Consider the following 27,929-nt stretch of genomic DNA (forward strand, 5'->3'; position numbering starts at 1 on the left):
CGATCCTGCTCCCGGTCTGTGGGAAGTACGTGGGCAACGGGTGGGAAATGAATGGGAATGCCGTTGGGCGACAGACCCCCCCCACCCCCACCCCCACCCAAATGAAGCACATGTGATTTTTTTGGGGCTTTCCAATTTTCTTTGCACTAGCCTATCTTTTTAAACCGAGAGGGCCATTTAGAGGAGTAGACAAGTATCGCAAGCGCTTCATGAAGCTTAATTTTTGCATCACGAGCAGATAGCGCCAGAGTAATATTTAAATTTGGCGTGACCGCAAAAACTGTGAATAGACGAGATTTTCAGCAAATGGCGGCGATAGGGTACCATTAAAATATGATGATATGCGGATGCGCGGCCGCAAATATACCTGGGTTCATTGCGCTATGTTAGCTATGTTAAAGGATATGTAATCTGGTCATCCACTTATCTAACTCAAGCCGTCAAAATCCAACAGTCGAACTCAGGGCAGTCAAACATACGGCCCGCGGGCCGGATCAGGTCAGCAAAGGTGTTTAATCCGGCCCGTGAGATGATTTTGTATAGTATTTTTTTATTTTTGTTTATAGTGGACCAATTAATCCGCTGGCCACAATCAAAACGTAAATTTGTAATTTCACAAACAATCCACAGATAAGCAATGTAATTTATACATGGAATTGCCCTGAATGTCATTATTTTTACACAACACGTAAAGTAACGGTTAAATTTTTTTTTTTTTAAATAATTAAATCATAGACCAACATAAACGTGTTAAATACGACACAAATTAAATTACTGGTAACATAAATACATACGACAAGGATTAACGTCCTTATAACTTCATTAACTGGGCCATACAATGCATTCTGGGAACATATACATATGCAAAAAGATAGCAATCAACACGTCCGGAACTCATATAGGCAAGTGTTGCTACGCGCTATTTGCATTTGTGTTATTTTTTAGAACAATATAATTACAGTTGAGCCCCGTAACGTAACCGACAAATCTGCGTATAATTGACAATTGTGTTTCAGTTACATACCATGATTTTACCGATCCGGGCCGCTTGGTAATATATTTTCCTCCATGTGGCCCTTGAGCTAATATGAGTTTGACACCCCTGGTCTAACTTTAGTAAATGTATTATATGTAAAGTCTATGCTGCAGTTAGCACTAAATGCTAATTAATATTATCTTACTGACATTGGTTACTATCAAGCTAAGCTAACGAGGCTAGCTAAGGGTTTTTGAATGGGGGGAAAAAAACTACTTATTTTATGTAGTTACGATACTGTACATTGTGTTTGTATTTTTACCGTTTATATCGTTGCTGTTCTTAATATTTGGACCGTCTCCTTTTGAATAAACCTGCGGACATTGGGGCTTTGGGGAGCCACATTCATTATTCCTATCAGATGGAAAGTTGATCTGATAAGATGTTTGGGACACTCCAAGGACTTTCACAGAATCCTCAAGACACAAAGTCCACAATGGCTACTTGACATGCGTTACTTAGGGAGACCATGTGCTTCCGAAACAATCATTTACAGACATTAAGCAGTCACAGAAAAGGAATTTTCTGTCTTGCTTTTGTCGTGTAGCAGCGCTAAAAAAAAATATTATACTCATAACGCCTCACTTTTCTCCCGAATAAGATGCGAAGCATCAAATGCCTAACTGACTATCTCTGACATGTAAAAACAAAACAAAAAAACAGATGAGCTCTTCAAAGCTCCTCCATTTGGCTCCAGTGTGAGCGTATTTGTCTACCTGTGTTCAATTTCGCCGGCTTTGATTCGCTCCATCCTTTTCTTGAAGCGCCGCCTAATAGCCTCTTTCCCCGCTCGGGAGATTGCATGGACACGTCGGAAGAGGCAAAAAGCCCCCACAGATAGGCGCCGTTTAGTGCGCCGCCTCAGTACTGGAATTAATCTGGCGTCGCCGTAATGAGTCAGGGAAGGCCTCGAAGGTGAGATGGGGGCTGATGGAGCGGGTGGGACGCACCAAAACATAAAAATAAAAAAGAGAAAATGTGCTATTTGCTGATTTTTTTTCAATGCAATTGTGTTTTTATCAAGTGGGATCAAAATTCAACATCCAAAAAGTAATTTCCAGGACATTGAGTCATGATAGAGAGAAGTGGTCAATTTATAAAATAAAATTTGTTCAATTAAATGTAAAAAAAATAAATAAATACAAAAATAATAAAATAAAAATACAAGAAAAGAGCTAACTTAAGAATTAAACTGCAGTGTTTTGAAAAAGTAAAACATTATTTATTTCCAAGTCATGTGATTTGTTTGTGCTGCCACTTGTTGCTAGGCAGAATTTGTTGGGCTCTACCATACCTGCCCAAAAAAGCTACTAAAAGCAAACAAGAGAAAAAAGCAGCACTGCGAAAGAAATGACTTCACAGCTCTGTATTAAATATAAAAGATTAAACTGTCCTGGCTGACAAATGGCAGACAAATGAACAAATGAAATAACTAAATACATGAACAAAGTAACTAAGTATCCAATTAAGAAACTGAACAAATGGCCGTACAAACATAATAACTCAATAACTAGATGAATTAATAACTAAAGTAACTGTACAAACAGACAAATGAACTTAACTAAGTATGTACAGTAACTCACTAACTAAGTAACCTGCTGGACAAATGGACGAACAAAGTAACTGGACAATCAGACTAACTAACAAATTAATGAGTAAATAAGTAATTGGATGAAAGGACAAAATGAACTAACAAAATAACGAATTAAATGAAAAAAGTAACAAATAAACTAGATGAACAAACAAGCTAATTTAGTAATTAACTGGACAAATAGACAAATGAAACCAACTGAATGAACAAGCAACTAACTAACTCGCAAAGTAACTAAACAAACTAATTCACTGGCTGGACGGATTGACTGACTCAATGGATGAACAAACAAAATAAATACATCAATTGAAATTAAATGAATAAAAACAAATTAAACATTGTAAATACATTTTATTAGGTACACATTTATGATGAATAATACGAATAATGGATCAGCTAATCAGATGACCGATTCCCACAAATAAGCAACTGGTGAATTCAACCTTTTCAGAAGCTAAATCAGGACTTTAAAAAAAAAATAAGAAAAGAAAAGCAAAAATCGGAGCGCAGCCATCTGCAGTGTTACTGTGCTTCAGCTGCCTTTCATCCGGCGTGAAGAAAAGATCCACTTCACCTCCTGCGACACACAAAAAGAAGCAAGCCAGTGGAGCGGAATGAGCAAAACTCACTGAGTCCTCTTCTGTCTATTTCCTTTTGACTTTTTGTTACTTGAACATATACGCTCTTTCCATCTTGCAATTTCCCAACGAGCGTTACGTTCACATCAAAGAAACGCATTTCGCAAGTCCGAGGCGGCCGGGTTCTTGTGTCCATAGTGCGGAGGCAGTCGAGCGATGGCAAAGCAGCGCGCGGTAATCACCTTACAGTCTTCCCAGGAACAACAAGGCCCGCTCGCCGCAGGATGGCCGCCGGCAGCTAATCCGTTAGCACGTCGCGTCGCTTTCTCTCGCTAGCATCAAACAGCTACTGTAGCTTACACAAAACATCAAGACTGCAACTCGTCGGACTGTTTTTTTTTTTTTAGTCATGGACAGTAGAGTTGTCAATTTACATTATAATATAGTGTTGACGTTTCGTGGGTGATACGTTACACACCTGCCCCGATATATTTATATATATATTTTTTTAATTGGTTAAATACTAAGGTTCAAAATATTTCTTTGCCATAAAAAAAGGTTTACTAATTGTTTAGATGGATAATTACTAGGGGTGTCAGGCAATGAATTTTTTTTAATCAAAATTAATCGCATGACTTCAATAGTAACTTAACATGAAAGTAGAAAAAAAATAGAATTATGGCTGCATCTTTTAGTCATTGATAAAGTAATTTCATAATAATTCATAAAATTGAGTTAAAATTACAAAGATAAACGAGTGCGATATTGATTTGTGTTCGTCATTTTTCTGCCACTAGATGGCATAATTGCATTTGTAAGTCTCGTGGTGACAGATCAGTGCATTTTTTCTTTTCATATTAAAGGTGCATTGTGCCATTTTAAAAGGTAATATTAAAGCTTTTTCCACATCATGCATGCTCCATCAATGCCCAGATGAGTATGGAGAGCCCTGACTCTTTTACTCTGACTGCACCTATCAGTTTTTATCTTCCCTTTATAGTGGAGTGTGCGGATTCGCACACTCCACAGTTTGTTTGGCGAGGGGAGGGGAGGGGCGGAGTTTTTCTTACCTCATTTAAAGTCATGTCTTCGTTTGTCAACTGTGGCTGTCGCTTTACGATCATGCATGTACTCGCACGCACACGCACCATGAACGAGCCTAACACAGACGCTGCAGTTACACTTTGGGCCAGAGGTGGCAGTCGCGAGTAAAAAAAACAGACAAACTGCACAAAGATCCTTTAGGAGCTATCTAATCTTTGACATGAACTAACTTGTAAAATTCTGCACATTTTTTAAAATTGTAAAATACAACTTGACCCCAGTCTCCACAAATATATGGATTATTATTAAATTTATTACTGCTAAATTTTGACGTGGACGTGTCTGCTTCGTTGCGACTGGAATTCCCACAGTACAGGCTTTCCAAGTAAGGAGCGGTCATTATTAAATCGCGCATTTAAAAAATTTGTGGCGTTAAAGGAACTTTAAAGTAAATCAAAATTAATGCACAAATTTTGACACTTCTAATAATTACTCATTTGATTTATGTTTCAAAGTATCATCGCTAACCGTACTTCCGGTTTGCGAACGAAACAACATGAGTGTGAATATTAATGCTTATTTTCATCAAAATATTACAAATAATGTGTGTCGCGATTGACTTGTTATGTTATGGACCCAAATAAAAATCCGCGATAGAGTGAATCCACAATAAGTGAACCGTGAAGTAGCGAGGGCCCGCTGCATACACGCCTCCTTTCAAACTCGAAATGATGATGTGTCGTGGCTCTAGAATAGTCCCCTGGGGTACTCCTTCAATAAATGCTGACATTTAACCACACGTTAATGTCTAGCAGCAATTTAATTTGTGTTGATCCGGATGAATGATCAGTTATCAGGCAGATGGGAATATTGTACGTTCGAGAACATTGCAGCCATCGACGCCGTTGGATTTTGTGTACGTTTTCAGAAGTAGCGTGCGCAGCTTCTCTCGTGTTTTCTTTTTGATTCTCACCTCGCTTGATGATCAATAGCCCGCAGTGCCTTTCAGACAATGTGTGATCTTCATTAAAGCGCGGCACGCAATCAAGCGTCTTGTCGCCCGCGGCTTATTCATCCGAGATGCTTGAAGTGATCTGAGGAAAACTCGGGCCCGACGTCGTCGGGAACGACAACAAAACATCAGCAAAAAATAAACACCTCACCTTTCAGATGGTGTTGGGAAAAGGTGTTTGGTGGTAATTGCCGGCTGTTTGATGTTGTTTACCTGCCGTGCGGACCTGCTCGGCCGCCCTGCGTTCTCTTGTGTGTTGTCGGGCCAGGACAGCCCGGTGGGCAACAATGCCGGCAGCTGCGGCCGCAAGCTGTGAGTCCAGGCTTTTCATTTGACGCTTTTTTTTTGTTCCCGCTTAAGAAGTGACGTGCAAAGTTATTTCTTTGAAGGATACCGCACCCTTCCCTTCTTTTTCTACCATCAAAAACCCAAAGTAGCATCAAATCTCGGTTGGAAAAAGTTCCAACAAAGCTTCAGGTGGAGAAAACTAGCAGTAAGTAGATATTTCCGAACTGCTGGTTAATGTTGTACGGTTCCAAGTTGATGCCGTTCATACAGAGCAGGAAGGAAAAAGTTGGCCATCTGAAAATGAACCTGAAACTATCTGTGGGTGTAAAAAGCAGGATTCAAGAGAACGTTCATCTTCAGCAAAAACTAGACGGAGCTGAAAGACTTCCTGTTTTCATTCATCTTCTATCAAATTTACACTGTCAAACTAAATAGTGCGCCTGCACCTGGTGGTTGACCATAGAATTACACCCAATATAGGGAACGCGAAACATTATTAAAAACAGAGGGGGCAAATCCAAGTCCAGAAAGTAAAAACCCTGCCTTAGTTTGGCTTTAGCCCCAGGTGCTATCTATCTGGCTAGATCCATAGCTAGCTAAGTGGTGCTCGTTTACATGCAAGGGAGCTAGCTCTAGCTAGCATCAGGGGCTAAAGCCAAACTGTGGCTCTATGACTATAACTATACCGAGCTCCCATGGCGCCCATTTACCTGCTAGGCAGCTAGCTATCGGGGCCTAAAGCAAACTGTGTCAGGGTTTTTACTTTCTGGACTTGGATTTGCCAACTCTGATTAAAAATATATTTAAGAAATATATATAGCAGGACCACTGGAACTGGGAAGTGGGTTTACTGTACAATCACAAATAAAAATGGCTTCTGATCCGACCTCCAAAGATGGAAAATAGCCGACTTGAATTCTTCTGGGTAAAAACTGATTAAAAAAAAAAAAGAAGATAAAATGCGGCCTTTTACAGGCACCTGAAAAAACAACAACTTCTTGTCCACTTGAGGGCAAAATAATACAGACGTAGACGCACTGTAAATGACTCGTTTAGTCTTTTTTTTTCTGCCGAGCTTAACAATTACGTGCATGTCATAGCTGCTGCTTTAAGGGTTATAACACTGAGATTTGCTCGCCCTTCTTTGGCAATTAGCGTTGTGTGTTAACACAAAGCTAACCGGACGTGTCTCCTCGGTCATCAGTACAACACTAATATTAGTTCTTTGCAGAGGATAAGGAACGTATGATTGCAATTACTGTTATATGGTCTGCCGAGATGTGTTGATGCTGTGTGTCGTAAACTAATTTGGATTACAAAAATGTCTTTTATTCTCAAACGCAATGTGCGCATGTGTGTGTTTTGACGATGGCTGGCATATGTTGTGAAAAATCGCAGTGTTCCGCAAAGGAATGTTTGGCCGCTTGAATAAAGAAGAAGACAGAAGCAGCCTGGAGAACAATCAAATAAACTCTCAACTAAAAATCTGCTTTGTCAAATTCCGAGTGGACTGCAGCTGTCGTTGGGAGCAGATCGTATCCATTAAATTCACTTCGGGAGGTTTTGCGCCCCCCCGACCCCCACACACACACTTTTATTGTTGATGTTTATTGACATAATCCTGTTTGTGGTCTTGCTGAGTCATGTGGTGCCAATAAGTCTTCAAAGATGCTCATCATCTGCTTTGCGGGATAACATCAACCAACAATGAGAATAATCGTCATAATGCATTTGTTTCTATGGAGTCCAAAGGCTTGATGAAAGCCACTCGTTTGTCTGACACTTCACTTTTGATGAAATCCTCGACGGGCAATCGGGAAAAAGCGCAGACCTCCGCCAAGGCCCGGCAAGTCTGATGGGCTTCGACAACAAATTGTGCACCTTCACGTGCCTGATTAAAAAACAACAACCTCCGAAACATTGTGTGTATAAACATGGATTATTAAAACCTTAAATAATAATAATACAAAAAGATAATTATGCAATGTACAGAAAAATGAATAAGCAATTTAAATATGTTCTCTTTGCAATCAAAAAAATCATGAGAACATTAAATGATTTAAAAAAAAGAAGCTGTAATCAGAATGTAAAAAATAAAACAAATGCAAAAACACATCAATGAATAAATAAATACATTTAGTCATACATAATATACATTCATAAAAATGAAGAAACCAATGAATACATACAGTAAAACAAAATATTTCTCAAATCAGACCTTTAATACCAATGAAAATAAAAAAGCTGAAAAAATTGATAAAAAAATAAATACATGAATGAAGGAAAAAAATATTTAAAAAAAGGTAACCATAAATTAATACACTAAATCGAATTTTGATATCAGACTTTGAATAAACTAGAATACATAGATTAAAAATGCATACATACAATTACAAATAAAACGTAATAAAAAGTAAATAATGAACACATTTCATTGACGAGATGAACAAATAATATGAAAAATAAATACAAATAAAATACCATTACCATTGTCATTAAAAAAGCAATTTAAGAAATACACAAAAGCATACATTTATGAACCACAGTATTTTTTCTCTTTATTATGCAACAACAAAGAACATTTATTTTGCCCATTTGGTCTCACTGATAGCTTGGAAACCTGCTTTTGATTGAACTTTTTTTTTTTTTTTTGCAGAGGCCAAGTCATGTTCCAGGCCTCCACATGGTCAACAGGCCCCGGAACTGCAGAACAATTCTTCATCACAAGCTCCAACAACACAACATCTTACCAATGGTTGCATCATATTTTGTTGTCATAAATGCATCGTAGCCTCAGAGGACCACACACACAAAAAAAAAAAAGTCTCCTGAAACACCTCAGTTCCGACAGGTAGAAAAACCCCAAAGCAGGCGGTCACATTATCTGCACAGATCAGTCATGGACCACACTGGACCATTGTTTAGGCCAGTTTGGGGGAGGGCTTTGTAAAGGACCCCTCTAATCTGCTGTGTGCAGAGGTTAAAGGCAAATAAGGACAAGAAAGGGAAGAAGGAATCCAACCGAAATCTGATTACTTTTCACCAGGTCTCAAGACAGGACGCCACCGACACAGAAGCTTAAATCGAATAATAGTAATTATTATTTAAAATATATTAAAAAAAATAATAATATATATATATATATATATATATATATATATATATATATATATATATATATATATATATATATAGTAGGTATTCTAGGTACTATGTACATGTTACCCTTAATTTTCTTTCTTTCTTTCTTTCTTTATATTTATTGAATACAGAGCATATCACACATGGAGCATGTGCACGTCCACTTGCGTTAGACTGATTTAGTCTGCCATCTTTTGGAAAAACTCGGGAATTACATCAAAAAAATAATTAAATAAATAAAAGCCCATCCAGAGACCACACGTCATACGTTCAAATTGTTTAGATTTTGGCAAGCACACAATACAATTGTGTGAAGCTTGTATGAATTTATAGCATATTCATTTCGGATGCATAACGTTTATTTATTTATTTTAAAAAAAATGATTTCGCTATTGAATTAAAACGTGTTCAGTTTGGGGGAAATTGGGAATCTGCTGCCACCTGGTGGTCGCCATGCATCTTTACACAACAAGCATATTGCCTTTTTTGCCTACATAAAAGTTATTTTGCTATTATAAATAAAAAATAAATAAATAAATGTCCACAAAAAAATGTCAGCATGTGTAAATAACAATCAATCCGATAAACAAAAGTTGTATATTATATTATATATTTATTCGCTTTCCCTGTTGAAAAAATTATTGTTCTTCATAATTGTTTTCTTAAATTAATTCTGTGAATACATAAGATATGTGATTAAATGTATTACAAGGAATGAAATGTACCCAATTAAAAATCAAATGATCTTAAAAATAATTTACTATTGCACAAAATATGTATATTCTGCTGCTAAGAGAGGCTGCAATTAAACACTTCATGTAAATATGTTGTTGGTATATGGAGAAACATTTGTCGGTTGCTTTTACTTTTGTATTGTGAAATTGCTACCGCAGCGGGTGTGAGGGAATCAACATATATATATATATAAAAAATGAATAAAGTTGTAGCATTAATGAAAAACAAAATGCCGCGCGAAGAAAAATACTGGGGAAAAAAAGCATCATTTGCAATAAGATTTTTTCCTTCATTTTCTTTTTATTTCCTTCAATGACATTTCAGAGCTTATGTGAAGCGAAAACAAACGAGACACTCGGGGAACAAATGACACGAGGCTTGGCCGTAACCAAGATGCTGAATACAAACACACCAGCGAAGCCTGGCTGCAACTATTATAATAATAATAATAATAACAATAACAATAACAATAACAATAATAATAACAATAATATTGCTCTCGACTTTGCTTTTTCATGCCGGCCTCTGCAGGACTAAAGTGGAGATGATTTAAAAACAAAACAAAAATGAAAATGAGACCTGAGCAGAAAGTAGCAAAGCATCTTGGTCCTGTTCATTTGCATTTGTAGTTCAGGAAAAAATATGTTGAATAATGGCCGGGTCCGAAAGCTCGTCTTACTCATACAGGTGCTTTTAAAACATTACAATAAGGTTGAAAAGGTTCATTTATGGCAGTAGTTCAATTCAAAAAGTGAAGCTCATGTATTATTCGGATTCATTATATGCATAGGTAAATTCAGATAGTTTATATATATATATATATAAATTTTGTAATCTAATTTTTTTAGATGAATTTTGGTGTTTTCCTTAGCTGTTAGCTATAATTATTCTATTGTATATAATATAACTTGTTCCATTGAACTGCTAAAATAAAATACATTTGCCACGATATTGTAATTTATTTCGGTTAACGTGTTTTAATGTAATGAATGGATGGATGGAACAAAAAAAATAATAATCTCCTTCCACGGAGGACAGTGTCAAGAACCCATCACATATACAAGATGCATCTATTCTGGAATATTATAATAACTTCAACAAATATTAAATAAACCAAAAATAAGCATAAAAGATGTGAAGAAATGGGAATGCGCGCAACTGTGGTCGTATTCAAAAGGCACTGTGTCGTTTCCAGTTTGCTCACGTCTACGAGTGTGTACGTATGCTAACATTGCTAATTCTGTGAAGGCGGGGGAGGGGGTGGGTGGGGGGTTAAAAGCACAACTCGCATATTCACAGTTGCAGTCTAAGAGAAAGAGCAACTCTGTACAAAAACAAACAAACAACAACCAGCTCACACTCATTTACAAAAAAAAACAAAAACGTTTTTTACGAGGCCAAATGTGCGCGGGGCGGAAAATCGCGATAGGCTCAGTAGCCTGTTTAATAGTGTGGCTAAGCTAACAGGGATTGCTGACAAACAAAGATTTCAGCAAATTTACAAATTTTGCATTTTGTTTCCGGCTTACCAAAACCACATCTCAAACTTTTTTTGTGTTATTTTTGTGCGTTTGTTGAAAATTATGCTAGCTAGCGTTTGTTTATTATCAATAAATAGTTTTTAATGACTAAACGCAATTCGTTAAAATGACAACAAACACTGTTTGCACGCAGAGAGCAATTTACAAGTTTTGTCAACAGTTGTAGTGTTAGCGCTAATTTGAAAATAAATGTGTTTTAACAGATAATTTACAAAGTGGTTTTAAACAAACACATTTTTTTTTGTGGCTTTTGAAATGAACAAATTCTATGCGAAGATAATTCTTATTACATTTTACGTCACTGCAGGCACGTAGATAAACAACAGCAAAACAACGGTTTGGTTTCCCGAAGTTAGTGAGACGGGGTCAGAGGAAATAACTAAAACAAATCCAAGTTCGGAACCTGCTTGCGACAAAAAAAAAAAAAAAAGTCGTAAAAAACCTCAACATGAGAAACAGAAAGGCGAGCGTCATCATACGGAACACGATGACGAAAAAAAAAAAAAAACGGAAAACATTTTGTCGTAAAAATCCAACATCGGAAACAGAATGGCGAGCGTCATCATATGGAACCCGATGACGACCCCCCCCGGAAAAAAATTCGTAAAAATCCAACATCGGAAACAGAAAGGCGAGCGTCATCATACGGAACCCGATGACGAAAAAAAAGAAAACGGAAAAAAATTTGGAAAAATCCAACATTGAAAACAGAAAGGCGAGCGTCATCATACGGAACACGATGACGAAAAAAAAAAAAAACGGAAAACATTTTGTCGTAAAAATCCAACATCGGAAACAGAATGGCGAGCGTCATCATATGGAACCGGATGACGACAAAAATGAACACAAACTTTGTCGTAAAAGAAAGAAACTGACCGGCGAGTGCCATTGTAAAAGGTTTAGGCAAAAAACACGTCACAGTAAAACCCGAACTTTGCTAATTTGATGTAATTTGAATATGAACGCCGTACATTATAATCAACGCAGGTTTCCACCATTTTTTTTGTCATGCTACATGAACTCCAAAAGTCCCTATGTATGGCCTTCTTTTTCTCATCATGTGAACATCATCATTTTACAATAGAATCATACTTTATCGGAATCCTTGGAGAGAAAAAAAATCATACAATAACAACATGATCACAATAAGAACCCAATGACAGCAACATGTACAGAAATACAGTAACTTTGCGAGAAAAAAACACAAACCAAAAACAACAGGCATGCTAACACTCTAATGACTAACGCCGGCAAACAAACACTTAAAAAAAAAAGAAGCTAAATAGGCAATAATGTCTGCACATGAATTCATCAACACAACAACAAATGGGCAATTAAGAGCCACAATCCCAAGTCACACGAATGGCGTGAATACGGCAAAACGTTTTTACGTGAAGGCAGTTATGTGTGAAATAAAGCTACAGTCCAACACAGTCGAATAATATCCAATCGAGTTTGTGTTTGTGGAGGAGCCTGACATGGCCACGCAGAAAAGAAAAATCAAGCAGTAAGAAACACAACATAGCTGGAGGAGAAAGTCACAATGTTACGGCGACATTACAAGAAAAATTGCTGCGTTACATCCACGCAAAATGTTTGAAAAACTGAAATGACAAAAATATTTGTTTTCGTATGAAATCAAAGACTACTGATTTTTATTTTTGTAAAATTGCCTTTTTTTCCTCATATACATTTTTTTTAAATGTAAAATTGTTCTATTTCTTAGTTTTTTTATATTCCTTATTTGTTCTCAATTTTCTCTTTTTTTATCCGAAATATACAAAATCACACTTTGTCATCCTTATTTTTGTGATACTGAAAATGTTATCTTGTAAAATGGTGACTTTTCACACAAAAAAGTATCACTTTACCCCCCTGAAATTTCTATGTCAAATTGCATAATTTTTTTCAAAATACACGAGTTTCGTAAAATTGGACTGTTCCTGAAAAACTTTTTCCAGACAAACTTCAATGTTAAAATGATGACATTTTTGGGGAAATTACAATTTTATTGTTTGTATTATGACTTTTTTTTTGTCAACTTAACTTTATTTTGTAAAATTCCTGTAACAATTCTTAGATGACGATTTTGATTATTTTCATGAAAAATGCCATCTGTTGGTATGAAACATTTATTCTCATAAATCATTATTTTTTTTGCGATTTTCCTTGTACAATGATTTTTTGTCTTTACTTTAGGTATGTAACATTTTTGTGAAATTGCATTTTTTTCTTGTAAAATGGCAACTTACTCACTGTGATATTAATGTAATATTAACCCTTTAATTCTCGTAAATCATATTTTTTTTCCCTTTAAAACATTTTTAAAAGCCGGCGTATTTATTACAAATTTATTGTTATGTACGACATCTTCCACAATGTCTTGCAATCTTTTTTTTCCCATAAGAACTGAATTCTCATACATTTTTTCCCCACAAAAAAATAGCTAGCGTTACATTTCGTAAACTATCATTAATTAATTAACTATTGTCTTGTAATATGGCTTATTGATTGCAATATTACAGCTTTACTTTAGTAAAATGGTGACATTTTTCTTGTAAAAATTATGACTTTACTTTATTGTATACTGACAGTTTTTTTAACGTAACATTATGACTTTTTCCCTCACTTTATTCCAAACTTGTAAAATGATTATTTTATTCCGGTATTTTTTAAATTTTACAATATTTTATGGTTTCAGCGCAGGGCAGTTGAGTACAAATGTTTTTTTTTTTTTTTTTTAAAGGAATGTGCATCAAAGTCTTTACATTTTGTTGGTCCAAAGACAGCAAAAGGCAAGACACCCCGTTTCATTCCTGCTTTACGTTTTCCTTTTCCGTTGGGATGGCGGGCCCGCCGTGTGAAAATGATGTCGAGGTTTCAGTGATTGTGACCCTAAAACCCACCACCCCCCCCCAAAAAAACAACCCCGACCCCCTCGATCTCTCCCGATTACGCTTTGCTCTCATTGCCGTTGGTCTGGGGCGCCTCGTTAGGGACCGTCTTCACCTCGGTGGCGGTGTTGTTGGCCTCCGTCTTGACGTCGTCCTTGACGGTCTTCCCGCTGCGGGGACGGAACACAAGGGAGGCTTCTGTTAGCTTTTGTACGAGGCTTTTAAGGGAAAATTGCTTGCCCCCGCCCCCTCGCACTCCTTTTTGGAAGCGTGTTTCACACATAATGGGATCACCCCGCCGATCGCGGGGCCATGCATCGGAATGACAGCGGTACGAGCGTGTCGCGGGCGGGACGACGGCCGGCGTGCAAATGAAGACGTGGGAGACACAATGCAAGCGAGAGAAAAAAAAGCTGACCTACAATGCAAAGTACACACGCACACACAAGAGGATTAGCGGGCCGTCTGGGTCGAGACGCCGTTAACGCCGTTGTTGTTGGGAGAAAAGCTGAAAATAACAGCTGATGCGGAATTCTGTCAGATTAGCAGGGAAGAAAAAAAAAATGAGGTCAGCATTCTCTGTTGGGAATAATGTGCCTCCAAAATAGCTTGAAAGGGATCTAAAAATATAAGGTATGCTTGTTTAAATTAAATAAAGGCGCTGGCTGCTTTCATTCAATATATGTTTGGACTTTTTCGTCATTTTGAACTCGTTGACTGCCACTGACGGCTATAAACGTCAAATATTCCTTTTTACTGAGTTAGCAGGGAATGAAGACCTTCTGATGAATACTCATCCAAATCAAAGTGTAATTCCAATTTTAACATATCGTCGCCGCTGTGTGAAAAACACTTTTGTCAATCCCCCCCCCCCCCCTTTTTTTATATTTATGTTTTGGGGATGAAAACCTAAAAAGAAAAAAAAAACGATACTTATGTCTATTTATTTGTTATTTTATTTTTATTATTTTTATTTTTATGTTTCTTTAAAAAATGTTAATGTTATGTTTTTGGGATGAAACTGAATGCAGACATCACAAAAACCTAAAAAATTAATAAAAAAATGGACACAAGTGTTTTCCACATAGCAGCGATGATATACAACAATACACACGACTAAAAATATTGAGAAACTTTGATAAATATGCTGAACGATAAGATTGAAAACACGGATGAAAATGGGCCGAAAATCAATCGAGTTTTATTTTGTCTAATTTTGCTTTTTGAGGATAAGCCTTAGTAGAAAATGGTAGCGACATGGTAAGTTTTACGATGGTGACTTATTGAGTAGATAATTTATTTTCTGATATTTAAATGAAAACTAATTCCACTTCCGACGATTTCTGACCAGTTTTTGAAGGTTTACAACTAATAGTGGATACACTATTTCTCATTTTATTGTTTTATATTTATAGGTTAAAAATCTTATTCATATAAATCCATTCTAATTAGACTACCGCATTAGGGTAGGTTAGCATTCCAACTTAAAAATTCCACCTAAATATCACAAAATGTCATCATGTTATAAATTTGGTTGATTGAGATGAAATAAATAACAGCAAATATAAATACGATAAATGCATGCATTCAAACTGAAGTCAAACTAGAAGACTTCTGTGGAAGGGTTACGAGAAACAAAAAGGATGAAGGCAGGAAGTGCTGCTAGTTATCAATTGCAAGCAAAAGGTTGATGTGAAACTGCGGCTGGTTACTTGATGACGTTTACACAAGCAGGTTGTGGAGTGGAGATAGCCAGAGAGGTGGTGATATGATGACGCTACTACACTGCTAGCATCCCGTTGTTTATCTCACAAAACAATATTAAAGGAAAAGTCTACACTTCAAAAAAAAGCAAATATCCTAAATCGACATTTTTGAATAATTTTTTGGTACAAATCTGACTAAATTATCATGAAAAATGGCAACACAAAAGAGGGTGGCTCAAAATATTTTTTATTTACTTTTTTATTTTTTTACTAAACCTGACTAATGCTAGGTTGCAAAGCTAAGCAAAGGTTGTTGAGCTTGGATTAAAAAAAAACTTTTCTGGAAGATTCACTCTGAAGTAATAATTTAGAAAAAAATAAATGTCTCTTCTTTGTTTATGTAAAAAACTCACAAAATGATACCTAAGTACAACTCTCTCAAAACTTCATTTCAAGATGGGAACAAAATGTGTAATTTTATTTCCAGAAAATTCAGGAATAAAAAAAAAGAAATGAAGCACCAAAATCATGTATTTTAAAAAAAATATTTTTTTGGGTTTTATTTTACCGATTAAAGACCATTACATTTGCCCTCAAACTAATTTTTTTTTTTTCAAATTAAATTCTGGCGAGAACATATTCTAAAATCCTTAAAAATAAAACAAAAATTTACTGTAATTTTTAAAAAACGTTCTTCAAAAGCAAATGATCAAAATACTGTATTTAGACTTTTAAAATTGACTAAATTATCTTAAAAACTGGTGCCAATAAAGGATGTTGACTTGAATGGTGAAGTGGAATCAGAATTTGAAATACTTCAACTAATTAAAGCCTATTCATTACTTTTTGTCCACAATCAGACAAAATTCTGCAACCTTATTATAATTGGGATGAATTTTCCTTTTTCCCTTTTTTTTTTTTTTTTTTTGAGGTGCTGGGATGCAAACAGCGCAGCAGAGCAAATGTGCAAGTGCGGACGTTCATACTCATTTTGGGGGTGCGTGATGGCGTGAGGTGCGTCCTTAGTTGGGCCGTCTACTGGACTTGGGGGTCTCTCGGGGGCCTCGCGTTGCTTCTGCGGCCCCTCGCCGTTGGCCCTGACTGGCTCTTTGACGGGGTCGGCTTTAAGGGCGTCGCTCAGGTCGACCAGCGGGCCGACGTCGGGTTGGCTTTCGACTGCGCCCGACCCTGCGGTGGGGCTGCTTTTTGGGGGGTGGTCTTTGGCGGGGCTGGGGGCTTGAGCCGGACTGTTCTGCGCCGTGCTAAAGTGCTCCGCGACTGAATTAGTAGCATTGGAGGGGTGAATGTTTACCGCTGGGGGGGTGGCGTCGGCAGCGGCGGGCCTGTTTTGTTTCGGAAGGTGGTAATGGTGGTTAAAAGTGTGGGGGGGAGGGGTGGGGGGTGGCGGGGGCATTGCACCAGCAGAAAGGTGAGGGTGAGAAAGTAAAAAAGAGGCGAGAGGAGGAGGGAGAGTTAAGGCTGAGTATTGCCGTCAAACAGAAAAATCGAAACAATCCAAATGTTAGCAACACAAAACAAGCTTCAAAACAACCACAAAGCATTCATAGAGCAGGACGGTTACTGCTCGTCAAAAACATCTCTGAATTGAAACAAAAAAAAGAATAATTTCAGGGTTTTGGATGCTTAAGCTAGTTAGTTTTTGTACAAAATCCTCTTCAATTATTTTATGCATTTCATTTTTGTTAATAAAAGGAATGATCAAAATAATATTTATTATTTCATTTTATTTTATGAATGAAATTGGGTTACCTTTCATAGAAAATAAAAATTCTTGTTGGAACTACGCCACAAAATGTCGGCACGGCACCCCTAACTTTGAAGAAAGTTCACATTTTGGAACATTTATGAATGAAAAACAAATGATCGAAGCAAATAAGACAAATATTTCACCTCTTTTTGCATTGATCTTTTTGTACACAATGCGACTTAAGCTAACTTTGGACACTAAGGGTAACTGAAAACTGAAAATCTTAAGGCAGGATTGAAATGAGTCTTTTTTTTTATTATACATTAACGATTTAATTAAGACAAGACACTCTATAACTAGCTAACTAGCCAGCTAGCCTAACTAGCTCGCTGGCTAGCGAGGTAACTGGCTAACGATAAGTCTATCCGTAAAAAATAATTTTGAGAACTGGACTAAACTCAACTAACTTCTGTTGAGTATATCAATATAGCTAGCTAACTAGCCGGCTAGCAAGTCGGCTAGCTAGCTGGCTAGGTAACTGGCAAACTGGCCAGCTAGCTAGTAGACGGGTAGGTTGATGGACAGATAGACAGATAGCTAGATAGGCAGACAGGTAGAGCTAATTTCAACCAGCATTAGAGTTTTATTTTGGATTTGATTGAGTTGTATTTATATTTATTGATTTTACTCCCACTCCGCCCCATGTTAAGGAAAGAAGCAACCAAAATGGCGGCAGACAAGCTGTCCATACTCACTCGGGTTCCGTCAGGGGCGTGGTCTCATTGGGCTCCGTGGGTCCGACTCCCTCCTGGTTCTGTGTTGGCTCTTCCTCCGTTCTCACCTCCACAATGGGCTCCTTGGATTCATCCTTCCTGTTGGGACGAGACACAAGCGCAAGCGTATCAGCGGTGTCCGAAACAGGTGTCGGGATGACTTTTCGCTTTCCGGACTCACGTGAAGGCGGCCTTGCCCTCCTCGATGTCCTTGCTCTTGGCCCCGGGGCCGGCCTTCCCGCAGAAGTTGACGGCGATGCACATGAGGAGGCCGCACTTATTGAGGAAGTAGCAAGTGACGTCCACGGCCACCAGCAGCACGAAGAAGACCACGATGAGGATGCCCACGATGGCGCCCGTGCTCAGGCCAGAGCCCGAAGCGCCTGAAAATGCGGCGACCAAAGGAAGGGACGAGAAATTCTGTCAAATATTGAGCATGCTGGTATGACAACAAACAAAAAAAACCACACACAAATATAAGATGTATGACAAGAAAGAGATTTTGATTTATTTTTAATAAAAGTAGGTCATACAAATTGCTCTATAAAATGGACTCTTGAGGTAGTTTGTCAAGTTTTCTCGTTTTAGCACCTGCACTATGTAAGTGCTAGATACGTGGCGTTGAAGTTTTATAATCCTCTCAGTTTGAAGTCCTTAGCCGCCATTTTGTGGCATCTACATGCAATTTCCGATGTGCCTTTAAAGCAACACTAAGGAACTTTCAGTTTACGTTGATAATGGCGACGGCATATGGACAAAAGCGGTATTGTTATGCCTGAAGGAAGACCACATTTGCCACGAGGACAAGCGCATTGCGTCGTTTTTGATCCTTGACTGTCCTTTAATCTGGGTAGCTTCCCTTTTTTTGTCTACTAGACAAAACTTCTGCCATGAAAGCAGTAATCGTGCATCGACATTCAAATTGACTTCTGTCTTTGTATTGAATGTGGAAAGGGGGAAGTAACGTATGCCATAAAGCAGTCAGCACATTTGTAGTTTTTTTGTGCGGCGGTGTTCCTACCATCCTCCTCAAAGTTGCTTAGTGCCAGTAAAAATGATACAGACCCGCTCAGGCCACGGCAACGGTACCATTCAACAAGTTTTAAGTCGATGTTTCATCAGCAGAGTTATGAAAATATTTGTATTAAGGTTGAAAAGTTCCTTAGTGCTACTTTAAGGAAGGTCAGCTGTGCAAGAGCACTGGCGTTGCGGTCGCTAATGGTTTACATGGCCGCGAGACCCTCGCCGACAGTCGTGTCACGATGAGCGATAACCTCTCTTTTCCCGCAAATACATTTCCCAACAACGCACGCTCAATTGATTTCTAATTGGACGTCTTCCTCTCCTCGGTGGGCACGTGGGGGCCTCCGTTTTCCAAACGCCTGGTAAACACACAACAACGCTCGTTTTCCCCCCCGCCGCTTCATTTGCATTTTAACAGGCGCAATAAATCATGCGGCCTGCGTTCAGAAAAGGGGGCGGCGGCGGCGGCGGAGGCGGAGGTTGTGCAAGACTGGCGCGTTGTCACACAGCGAGGGGAGCATAAATCAGGAAGTGTCACCACGGACGACGCAGACATTTCTCTTCACGGGTCTTGTCAGCTTGCAGCGCTCTGAGCTGCGTGTGATAAGCCTCAGCGGCACTGCGGGAAAAAAAAGTCATCAATACCGACCGCACTAAGATGATGGTTTACATGACTGGACGATGCTCGCAAGTGACAGCTAATGATTTCCCCTTCACTACTTATCCAGGTAGTCCAGCTGACTGCTTTGACATCCCTTTGGACGGTAATGAAACCCCAGCAGCTTTCCAATTATTCAAATGCTAATTGGACTACGACGGCAGAAAATTCATTTGATAAACTGTACAAGCGGGTTGAGTCACAAGCACGCTAATGGAATGAATTAAATTGCTGATCGAGGTACTGCTCGATATCGGCATATATATGTATATTAGGGCTGTGTGCGAAAGGGTGACGACTTGAAAAGCGCGTCATAGCATATTGTCGTCCGAGACGACGGTTTGGATGGCGCCCGCGCCTCCTTATGTGTGACGTAGCTACGTTGGGGAGTGCACATACATTCAGGAATAGTTCTTAAAGTGGAAGACAACCTTAAACATTTGTTCGACAATAATATGTTATATGCGACCTCACTAGTCTAAACATGACATTCTAAATAATATTACATGTGTGAAATATGAGTTATGCAGCAAAATGCAGCCATTTCTATCCATCTCAGGGGGCGGCCATTTTGCTGAAGATGACATCACAGTTGCTCAGGTCTCAGGCAACAACCAATCACAGCTCACCTGTTTTTTGAAGCTGCGCTGTGATTGGCTGTTACCTGAGACCTGAGCCACATTGATGTCACCTTCAATCGACAGAAAGTGGCAAAATGGCCGCCCCCGGAGATGGCTAAAAGCTGGATTTTGCTGCTTAACTCATATTCCACTAACACAATATTAACCAGAATGCCATATTTAGACCAGTTGGGCTGCATAGAAAATATTTGGCCAGCTATCTAGCTTAGCACTAGCTAGGATGAGGCAAGTAGCAATGTAGAAAGACTTAAAATGGGACCAAAGACATAAAAACATCTTGTGTTCTGCCACTGGCCAAAGTATAGCACAGGGTCACGGAGGTTAAAGGAAGTTATTTTAAACTAAAAACGTTGACTTTTCCATGTGTTGACACACTGTTGCTACTCCGATATATTTTGAATGAGATCTGTGAAAATGGCTTTGTAAACATTTGATCGAGATAATGTGCAACAAAAGTGCACAAACACGAATAGCATCGGTTTTAAACCCAGAATAGAAGACTTATTTCCCGACTGATGCTATCATGTTTACAAACATGACACATCGCGCAACCCCCCCCCCCCCCCCCCCCCCGCTCGCAGGAAAGCTGCGATCTGATAGGCGCTACGCGCTATCGCCTCGCCGCCAAGTGAACGTTTTATCTGGGAATGAATAGAAGCCAGGTTTCCAATTTGGACGAGAGAAAGTCCGAAGTTTAGTGTATGGAAAGACAGGATGACGGAAAGAGAAATGAGCGACAGCGGATAGAGGAGGCGGCTGGGAGGACGTCAGGCGACTTTCTAGGTGGACCTGAGGCCACGCGACGTCCTCTCACTGAGCAAGGAGACCTGGAGAGAGGACAGACAGCGTGTGGACACGGAGAAGGACAAGGACAACAGACAAAACCAGCAAAAACCAGGGAACAAGACCAAAAGGAACAGTGGCACGTTACGTCACAGTGATTATTCACCTGTACCGAATCAAATCAACTTTTTTTCCCAACATATTCCAAGAGAGGCATTATGTACAAAAACTTTGCATTGAAGTTAAGAACTGCCACAGTTTTGAGGCCCGGGTCACCTTGACCGCTTGGGATGACAACCGGATAATTGTTCTTTCACGGCGATCTCGTTTCGCCCGCATCAAACCGTTGTCAGTCATCGGCGAAGGCGGATGTCTGAAAACCCGCGCTAAATGATTGATGAGCATCCAGAGGGAAGCAGATGCCCGAGTTCCCCCCCGTTCATTAGCGGGCACCATGTTTTAATTAGCGAGGCTGGGAAACAATCACCGGGCGCATGTGTTTGATTACAGGAAAAATGTACACGCGTTTCGCTGGCGCTCAATTGTCACTCATTTTTGTAGCGCGTGCCCTCGCGCAGCTAATTGCTTGTCGGCGTGACCCACGGGTAATAATAAAACAAATAAAGAAAATAAAGCTGCGAGCAGCAATGAATGCATGCTTTGTCCCACGGCGGATCCTCCTAATGATAATTCAACTTTGAGGCCAAGCTCTGCCCACATTAGCTGGCATAGGCAAGAAAAAGCTAATTAGCGTCGCAGGTCTGCTTCTTATTGGATGCTCTTGTGGGCAAATTCAATGTACGAACCTTAACATTTGTCCAAAATGGCCTCTTTAAAACAAAATGGCTGACTTGCCTGTTCCTTGAGACTTTTTCGTATGTCCTGTTGAACGGCATTTTGGTGTTGATCGATAAAACTAATATGGGCGACTTTAAAATTGGGTTTATACCTATGTACTAATCGAAATCTGTGCTTTTGTTAGCCAACATATCGTTAGCCTAGCAGCATAACTGACTTTCTGTAACGTAAACTTATAAATGTGCTTTTGTTTTTTCTTTAAGTCTGTGTAGATTCTCAATCGTCCAAGTCATTGTAAACGTTTCGAGGCAACAGGAAAACGTTTGAGTCGGATGCTATTAGGCTAACGATCAGCTAGGTTTTAGCCAATTGTCGACGTCCTGTTCATTCACTGCCAGCCAACTTGATATTTTACACTTTAAAAACAGTTGGGTCAAAAATACCCCAACCATGGGTCAAAAATGGACCGATCCTCTACTTGGGTCAATTTTTATTATTATTTATTATTTAAAAATTGGGTCATTTTGTATAAAACAACCCAGCAATGAAATGGATTGGTCCATAATTGTGTTAATTTTGACCCAACTGTTTAAAGTGTATGATGTTTTTGAGCATTTAAAAAAAAAATTATTTCACAAGAAAAAAAACAAAAGTTTAGTAATCCTGCCATCTGCTGGCGATTGCGCGTCATTAAAATTATACCTAAGGTGTATTTTGGCTCCTCTGGCACTCCTATTGGAAAAAAAAACGGTCTGACGGGTACACTCGTCGATGGCAGTGAATGAGTTTAAAGACTTTTGTTTGCCGTTTACGTGACTGACTTTGACGGACACGTTCTCCACGCCGGCTGACAAAACCATCACTTCAGTGAAAGAAAAACAGACACACTTTATTTCCACCCCAACAACGGTTACATGGAAACACACACACATATATGTACTTACAAAAATGTCTTCAAACCAAAAGCAAAAAAAACCCCAACATTTCACATAATCCAAAATGATGCTCCTTTGATAGCGATGTACGTCATTTTTTTTTTCTTCCCCCTTTCGAAAATTCCCCGCTTTCTAGTATAAAGATAAGACGAGTGAAAATAACAGCTGATTATGTACACGCGAAATATGATCATTTCACTCTCAAAGTTTCCCACCGTCTCTTTTATACTCTCAAGGCATTTACGTCAAAATGTTTGTGAGAAAAGTGCACCAGAATTCATTTAACATTCCGATTCGGAGTGCATAGCCTCGCCTGCTTTTAACACATTCATAATGCTTGACCGGGGATGGGGAGCAGCGGCGGAGCATAGTTGGGAATTACTGGATTTTTTTTTGGGGGGGGGGGGGGGGGTCCACGCGTCATGCTCTCGTCATGCTCTTTTAGGCCAAGAGAAGAAGAAGAAATAAAAGCCTCTTTTTTTTTTTTATATTATTATTAGCTAGAGCTATTGCAGACACACAATCATGTAATTCTCAAGTTCACGTTAAGGCATTATGAATGTGTTATTCCGAACAAAAACGCCACCCGCGAGCTGACTCGTTAACATAAATGCAAATGGGGATGGGCATCGATCGACAAGTGGGGGGGGGGGGGGGCGTCATTATCGACCAATTATTCCATGAATGATTGAAAAAAAACATCTCATGTTGAGTTGACATGAGTTGGATGCAGATCAACTTCCCATCTGAAGACTGCAAAATATTTCGTCAACAACCAATCTCGACAGAATTCCTAATAATCAATATATCGACTATAATGCCCATCCCTAACTTGTAAATCCTTAAACCAGGGGTGTCCAAAATGTTTCCCACTAATGTCTACATAATATTAAAAAAAAAAAGGATTTCTACTTTTCATCATATAGGTGACAAAACAAAAATAATAATAATTAGGCTAGATGCAACTTGGTAAAGTTTCAGATTTGGTTTTTGCTTTGTGAAGACCGCATTTATAGTGGATAGAAAAAGTCTACACACCCCTGCCCAAATGTTACTTTATGAGATGTCAATAAGTTAGACTTAAAATAGATCCAACTATAACCTTAACCTGTACAGCTCGTTTGAATTCTTATAATATTTTTGACAGGTGGTAGTACCAATAAACAAGTAAAATTTTGTTGCGCAAGTGTGCACACCCCCTTATGTCTGCGATGTGACTTTAAAATGAATCAATCAAATTCCAACTCAAATGTTACATGGGAATCAGCAGACACCCGCCACTCTCATTTTAAACTTTAGATGCTCGAGTAGGCTTTTCATGAGATGTTCAGAAGTCTGACAGTTTGGTGCTAAGACTAACTAACAGCTGTCCTTTTGTCTCATGTTCATCTTTTATTGTCCCAAAATTTTTTTTTCTTTCTATGCAGCAAAACTTCCAATAATTTGACCTAAAAAAATCGGCATCAGCTCAAGATAAAAATAACATTTTGCGTGTGGATGGAAAGCCAAAACCCAAAGAAAAATGGTCTTTTTTTTTGTGTTAACATCTACGTTTGTGGTTTTTTTACACTCTACACTACCAATTCAAATGTCCAAAATGGGAAGTACGATGCAGGCAAAAAAAAGTGTTCCCAGGTTAGCTGCAGTGTTTGTTTTTCAGAATGCGTGGCGGTGGGACAGTAATAAAAAAAATAAAAAATAAAAATTGCACTTTGGACACCCCTGATATAGAAAATCCTTCCATATATTCATTTACAACAAGAAAGCATAACAAAAACAGACGACTCATAATCCCGCCAAAGCAAAGTGATGCACCTACGGAGCCCCCTGTCATAACAATCATAAAAGCAACATCTTGGACTCGCCATCTTGTTTTGATCTTGTTTGTGGCTGCACGAGGCTCAAAAAGGCATAGAAAGCGGAAAAAAAAGGGGGGGGGGGGGTGTTGGATGGACGCCAGAGCCAAAACCAGGTTTTCCTTTCCTCCCGACTATCCCTTCTCCTGGGATGAGATCAGTTTTTACGAGAGCCAGAGCGCAGTCAGCGAGGTGGGGAGCAGAAGAGCTGCCAAACTGTACGTCACGCATCGGCAACCCAGCGTCGCTGCGGGCGCCCGCCGATATTTCCAATTCAAGTGCCGCACAAATCAAAAGAAAAGCCACAGATCGGCGCGGGTTTGACAACGTCACGGTCCGCAGGTGACCCCACGACAACACATGGACGGGACAAGACGACAAAGAGGGTGGAACGACAAGGGAGGAAAGGAGGAAAGAGAAGAGGGGGAAAAACAGGGAGAGAAAGAGAAAAAAAAGTCAGAAATACAGAAATACAAGCCCTGAAAGGTTGTAGAGATTAAAGTGAGGAGTAAAAAAATAAATAAAATGAGGAAGCCATAGTGAGTTAGTGAGCAAGGCAGATGGTTTGTGGCAGGCATGGGTCGAAAGGTGGAAGGAAAACGGTGACAATTGAAAACACTCTAGGGGCCGAACGGGCCATTTTACCCCCCCTCAATATTACGATTGAGATTTAATACGGTCCTCTTCCCGTGTATTTTTTAACAAACATGATCAGACTTATAAATATTTTTTAAGTTAGGCTTATGCTAAAATGAAGGTCACATGTTTTTTCGATCGACTTCCCTTGCAAAACACTTTGACTTGCAGTCTTTTGAGTGTTCACAATGGCAATCTTGGAAGGTCATGCACATGTGCAACGGACTGAAGTGACTCTCAAAGTGTGCGGGCTTTCCTCTCGTCAGTGGCGCGCGACGTTTGTAGTGATTCTATAAACATGGATTTTTTAACATTTATTTAGGTACAATTTTCATGTATATGTTTGAATTGAAATCGTTATTTAAGTACAGTTTGTTAAATCTGTGAATAACGTTACAGTACCTTCCAATAATATTAAATATACTTATATGTGTTTTAGTTCTTTTGGTTTAAAGTGGAAAAAAAAGTCAATTTGTTGATACTGTACATGCCTTTTATTGGATGGCGGGGATATTTTACACTGCAAGCAAATGTCGGAAATTGGACGTTTTGTCGTACATTTTAAAGTGGAGCTGCCATTCGGCTTTGGCATTGAGAATGAAATGCGGCATTGCAGAAAAGCATGTTCTGGCACTGACAAAGATTTCAGAGAAATCAAATATAGACTGTTTTTATATTTTTGACGTATGTGTTTTCAAAGTCAGTCTTCAGGTTGCCATCTCATTTCCATAATTTCTTTCAGTGATTTGGAAAAACTACTAGTACATCCTTGGATAGTTTACCTGATTTTTTTGAAGATGAGGCATTGAAATGAAACGCTTTTCCCATACAAATGAAGAAAAAAGTGGTTCGGACTTTGGGGTAAGGATGGGAGAACTTTTGAAAATGTTTTTATTGAAAGTTGTTTTTGTCAATCGTGGCGGGGAAGGCAGCCAAACTTCAACATTATTGCACACAGCACAACAACAACAACAGAGCGAAGGCCGACCGCCGGAGTCGAGCTTTTAAGGATTAACCGCACCAAAAGAAAAAGAAAATAAAATCCCTCTCGGCCTGAGGGATATCTGCCGCCACTTTATTGCTGAGCGGCGGCCGCCCTAACGATAGCAAACGTGGATAAGGAGAGCGACGTAGCGTTTCTTGCGCTGTTCGCTCAATAGTTTTGCGTTATCTTGCCGAGCATGGCCGCTGGAAGACCGCCAGGTGCCTTTTGAAATGCAAATCAGTTTCACTTCGGTGAAGGTAGAATCTGCAGCTGCGTTTTAAATGCCAACCCAAAAGGTTTGTTCAACATATACCCTCAACAGACACTTTATGAGGTACCCCTGCACCATACAATCATCCTACTTTTCATTCATTAGCTATGCAGCAGTGTCAATCAAAAATCAATTGTGAAAGAACGTTCATTAATATTATTTTACTTTTTTTGTTTTTAATATTGAACGCCTTACCTCTAATAGATATTAGGTGCTCTTTGCAGTTGGGTAAATTAAGTTATGAGGAAATATAGCATGATAAAAATGCTCTCATGTAAATCCCTTATCCTTAAAACAACCTTGGGACTCTCTGATGTTGACTAAATAAACACCCTACCAACTATTAGGGTCATCATCCTAACCACTATATTTAAAAAAAAAATGGATTTGTGCAAATAATAAAGGCCTTACTCCTAATAGACAGCTGTTTTTTTTCTGCAGTTGAGTAAAAAAAAAAATACCTCAGTCACTATAGGGAATAGAGTACTATAGTAGGACACGGTATTAAAAAAATGCATTTACAAATAATAAACGCCCTACACCTAATATTTGTTATTTACAATATTAAACGCCACATCCCTAAAACGTTTCTGCTCATGATATTTTAAAATAAATCATTTTGTACATAAACACCTTACCCCTAATAGATGCCTTGTAGTAGCAAATGCAGAGTAAATAAAGTCGTAAATAAATGCCCTCAACCAGTATATGACAAAGTAGGGTTAAAAAAAATTAATACCACCCACCAAATAAAAATATGTTACTGTCTACCAATGAGTAAATCAAGTAACTCATTTTAGAAGTAGTAGAAGTAATGGTACCTTTCTGGCCACAACATGATAGAAATACATTTTTAATACTTTGTGCATAATCACCATCGTTCCCTTAACAGAAGCTGGTAGCTGCTGCTACTCACCATGGAAGGCCTTTGCAGTGTGTGTGTGTGTGTGTGCGGAGCGAGGCACAATGAATGGAGTACCTGGCATGGTGGTGGGTTCTGTGGCTGTTCTGAAGGACAGCACGCCGGGCTCGGATTTGCCCTTCTGGTTGACCGCCACAATCCGGACCTCGTACTCGGTATTCCAGTCCAGTCCGCTCAACACCACGTACTCGCTGCTGTGTGGCATGCGGATCTCGGGTTTCCAGTCGGACACGTGCTTCTGAGGAAGGAAGCGGCAACATTTTGTCAGCGGCAATTTGGACTATAATCGGGGAAAAAAATGGTGGTATAAAGACTTGAGTTTTTAACTCATTCACTGCCATTGACGGCTATAGACGTCAAAAATTAATTGAACT

At 39.0% G+C, this 27,929-nt stretch overlaps 1 protein-coding gene across 7 annotated transcripts in view; it reads right to left on the reverse strand.

The window, feature by feature from the left end:
- Window positions 1–9,705: 9,705 nt before the first annotated feature.
- Window positions 9,706–27,929, reverse strand: part of ncam1a (neural cell adhesion molecule 1a) — a 211,467-nt gene continuing 193,243 nt past the window's right edge. For 5 of the 7 annotated variants that reach the window (XM_086098040.1, XM_086098044.1, XM_086098041.1 and 2 more), the window contains 5 exons: window positions 27,613–27,793; window positions 18,229–18,430; window positions 18,030–18,146; window positions 16,553–16,909; window positions 9,706–14,030 (listed from right to left, as the gene is read on the reverse strand). In XM_086098040.1, the coding sequence (XP_085954166.1) occupies window positions 13,919–14,030; window positions 16,553–16,909; window positions 18,030–18,146; window positions 18,229–18,430; window positions 27,613–27,793 (969 nt within the window). In that variant the 3' untranslated portion in view covers window positions 9,706–13,918. The remainder of the gene's footprint in view (window positions 14,031–16,552; window positions 16,910–18,029; window positions 18,147–18,228; window positions 18,431–27,612; window positions 27,794–27,929) is intronic. The other 2 variants (XM_086098046.1, XM_086098045.1) reach the window with 1 other exon arrangement.

Source organism: Leptonotus elevatus, chromosome 16 (assembly GCF_054856555.1).
Source record: "Leptonotus elevatus isolate MCC_2025b chromosome 16, RoL_Lele_1.0, whole genome shotgun sequence".
NCBI classification, from domain to species: Eukaryota; Metazoa; Chordata; class Actinopteri; order Syngnathiformes; family Syngnathidae; genus Leptonotus; species Leptonotus elevatus.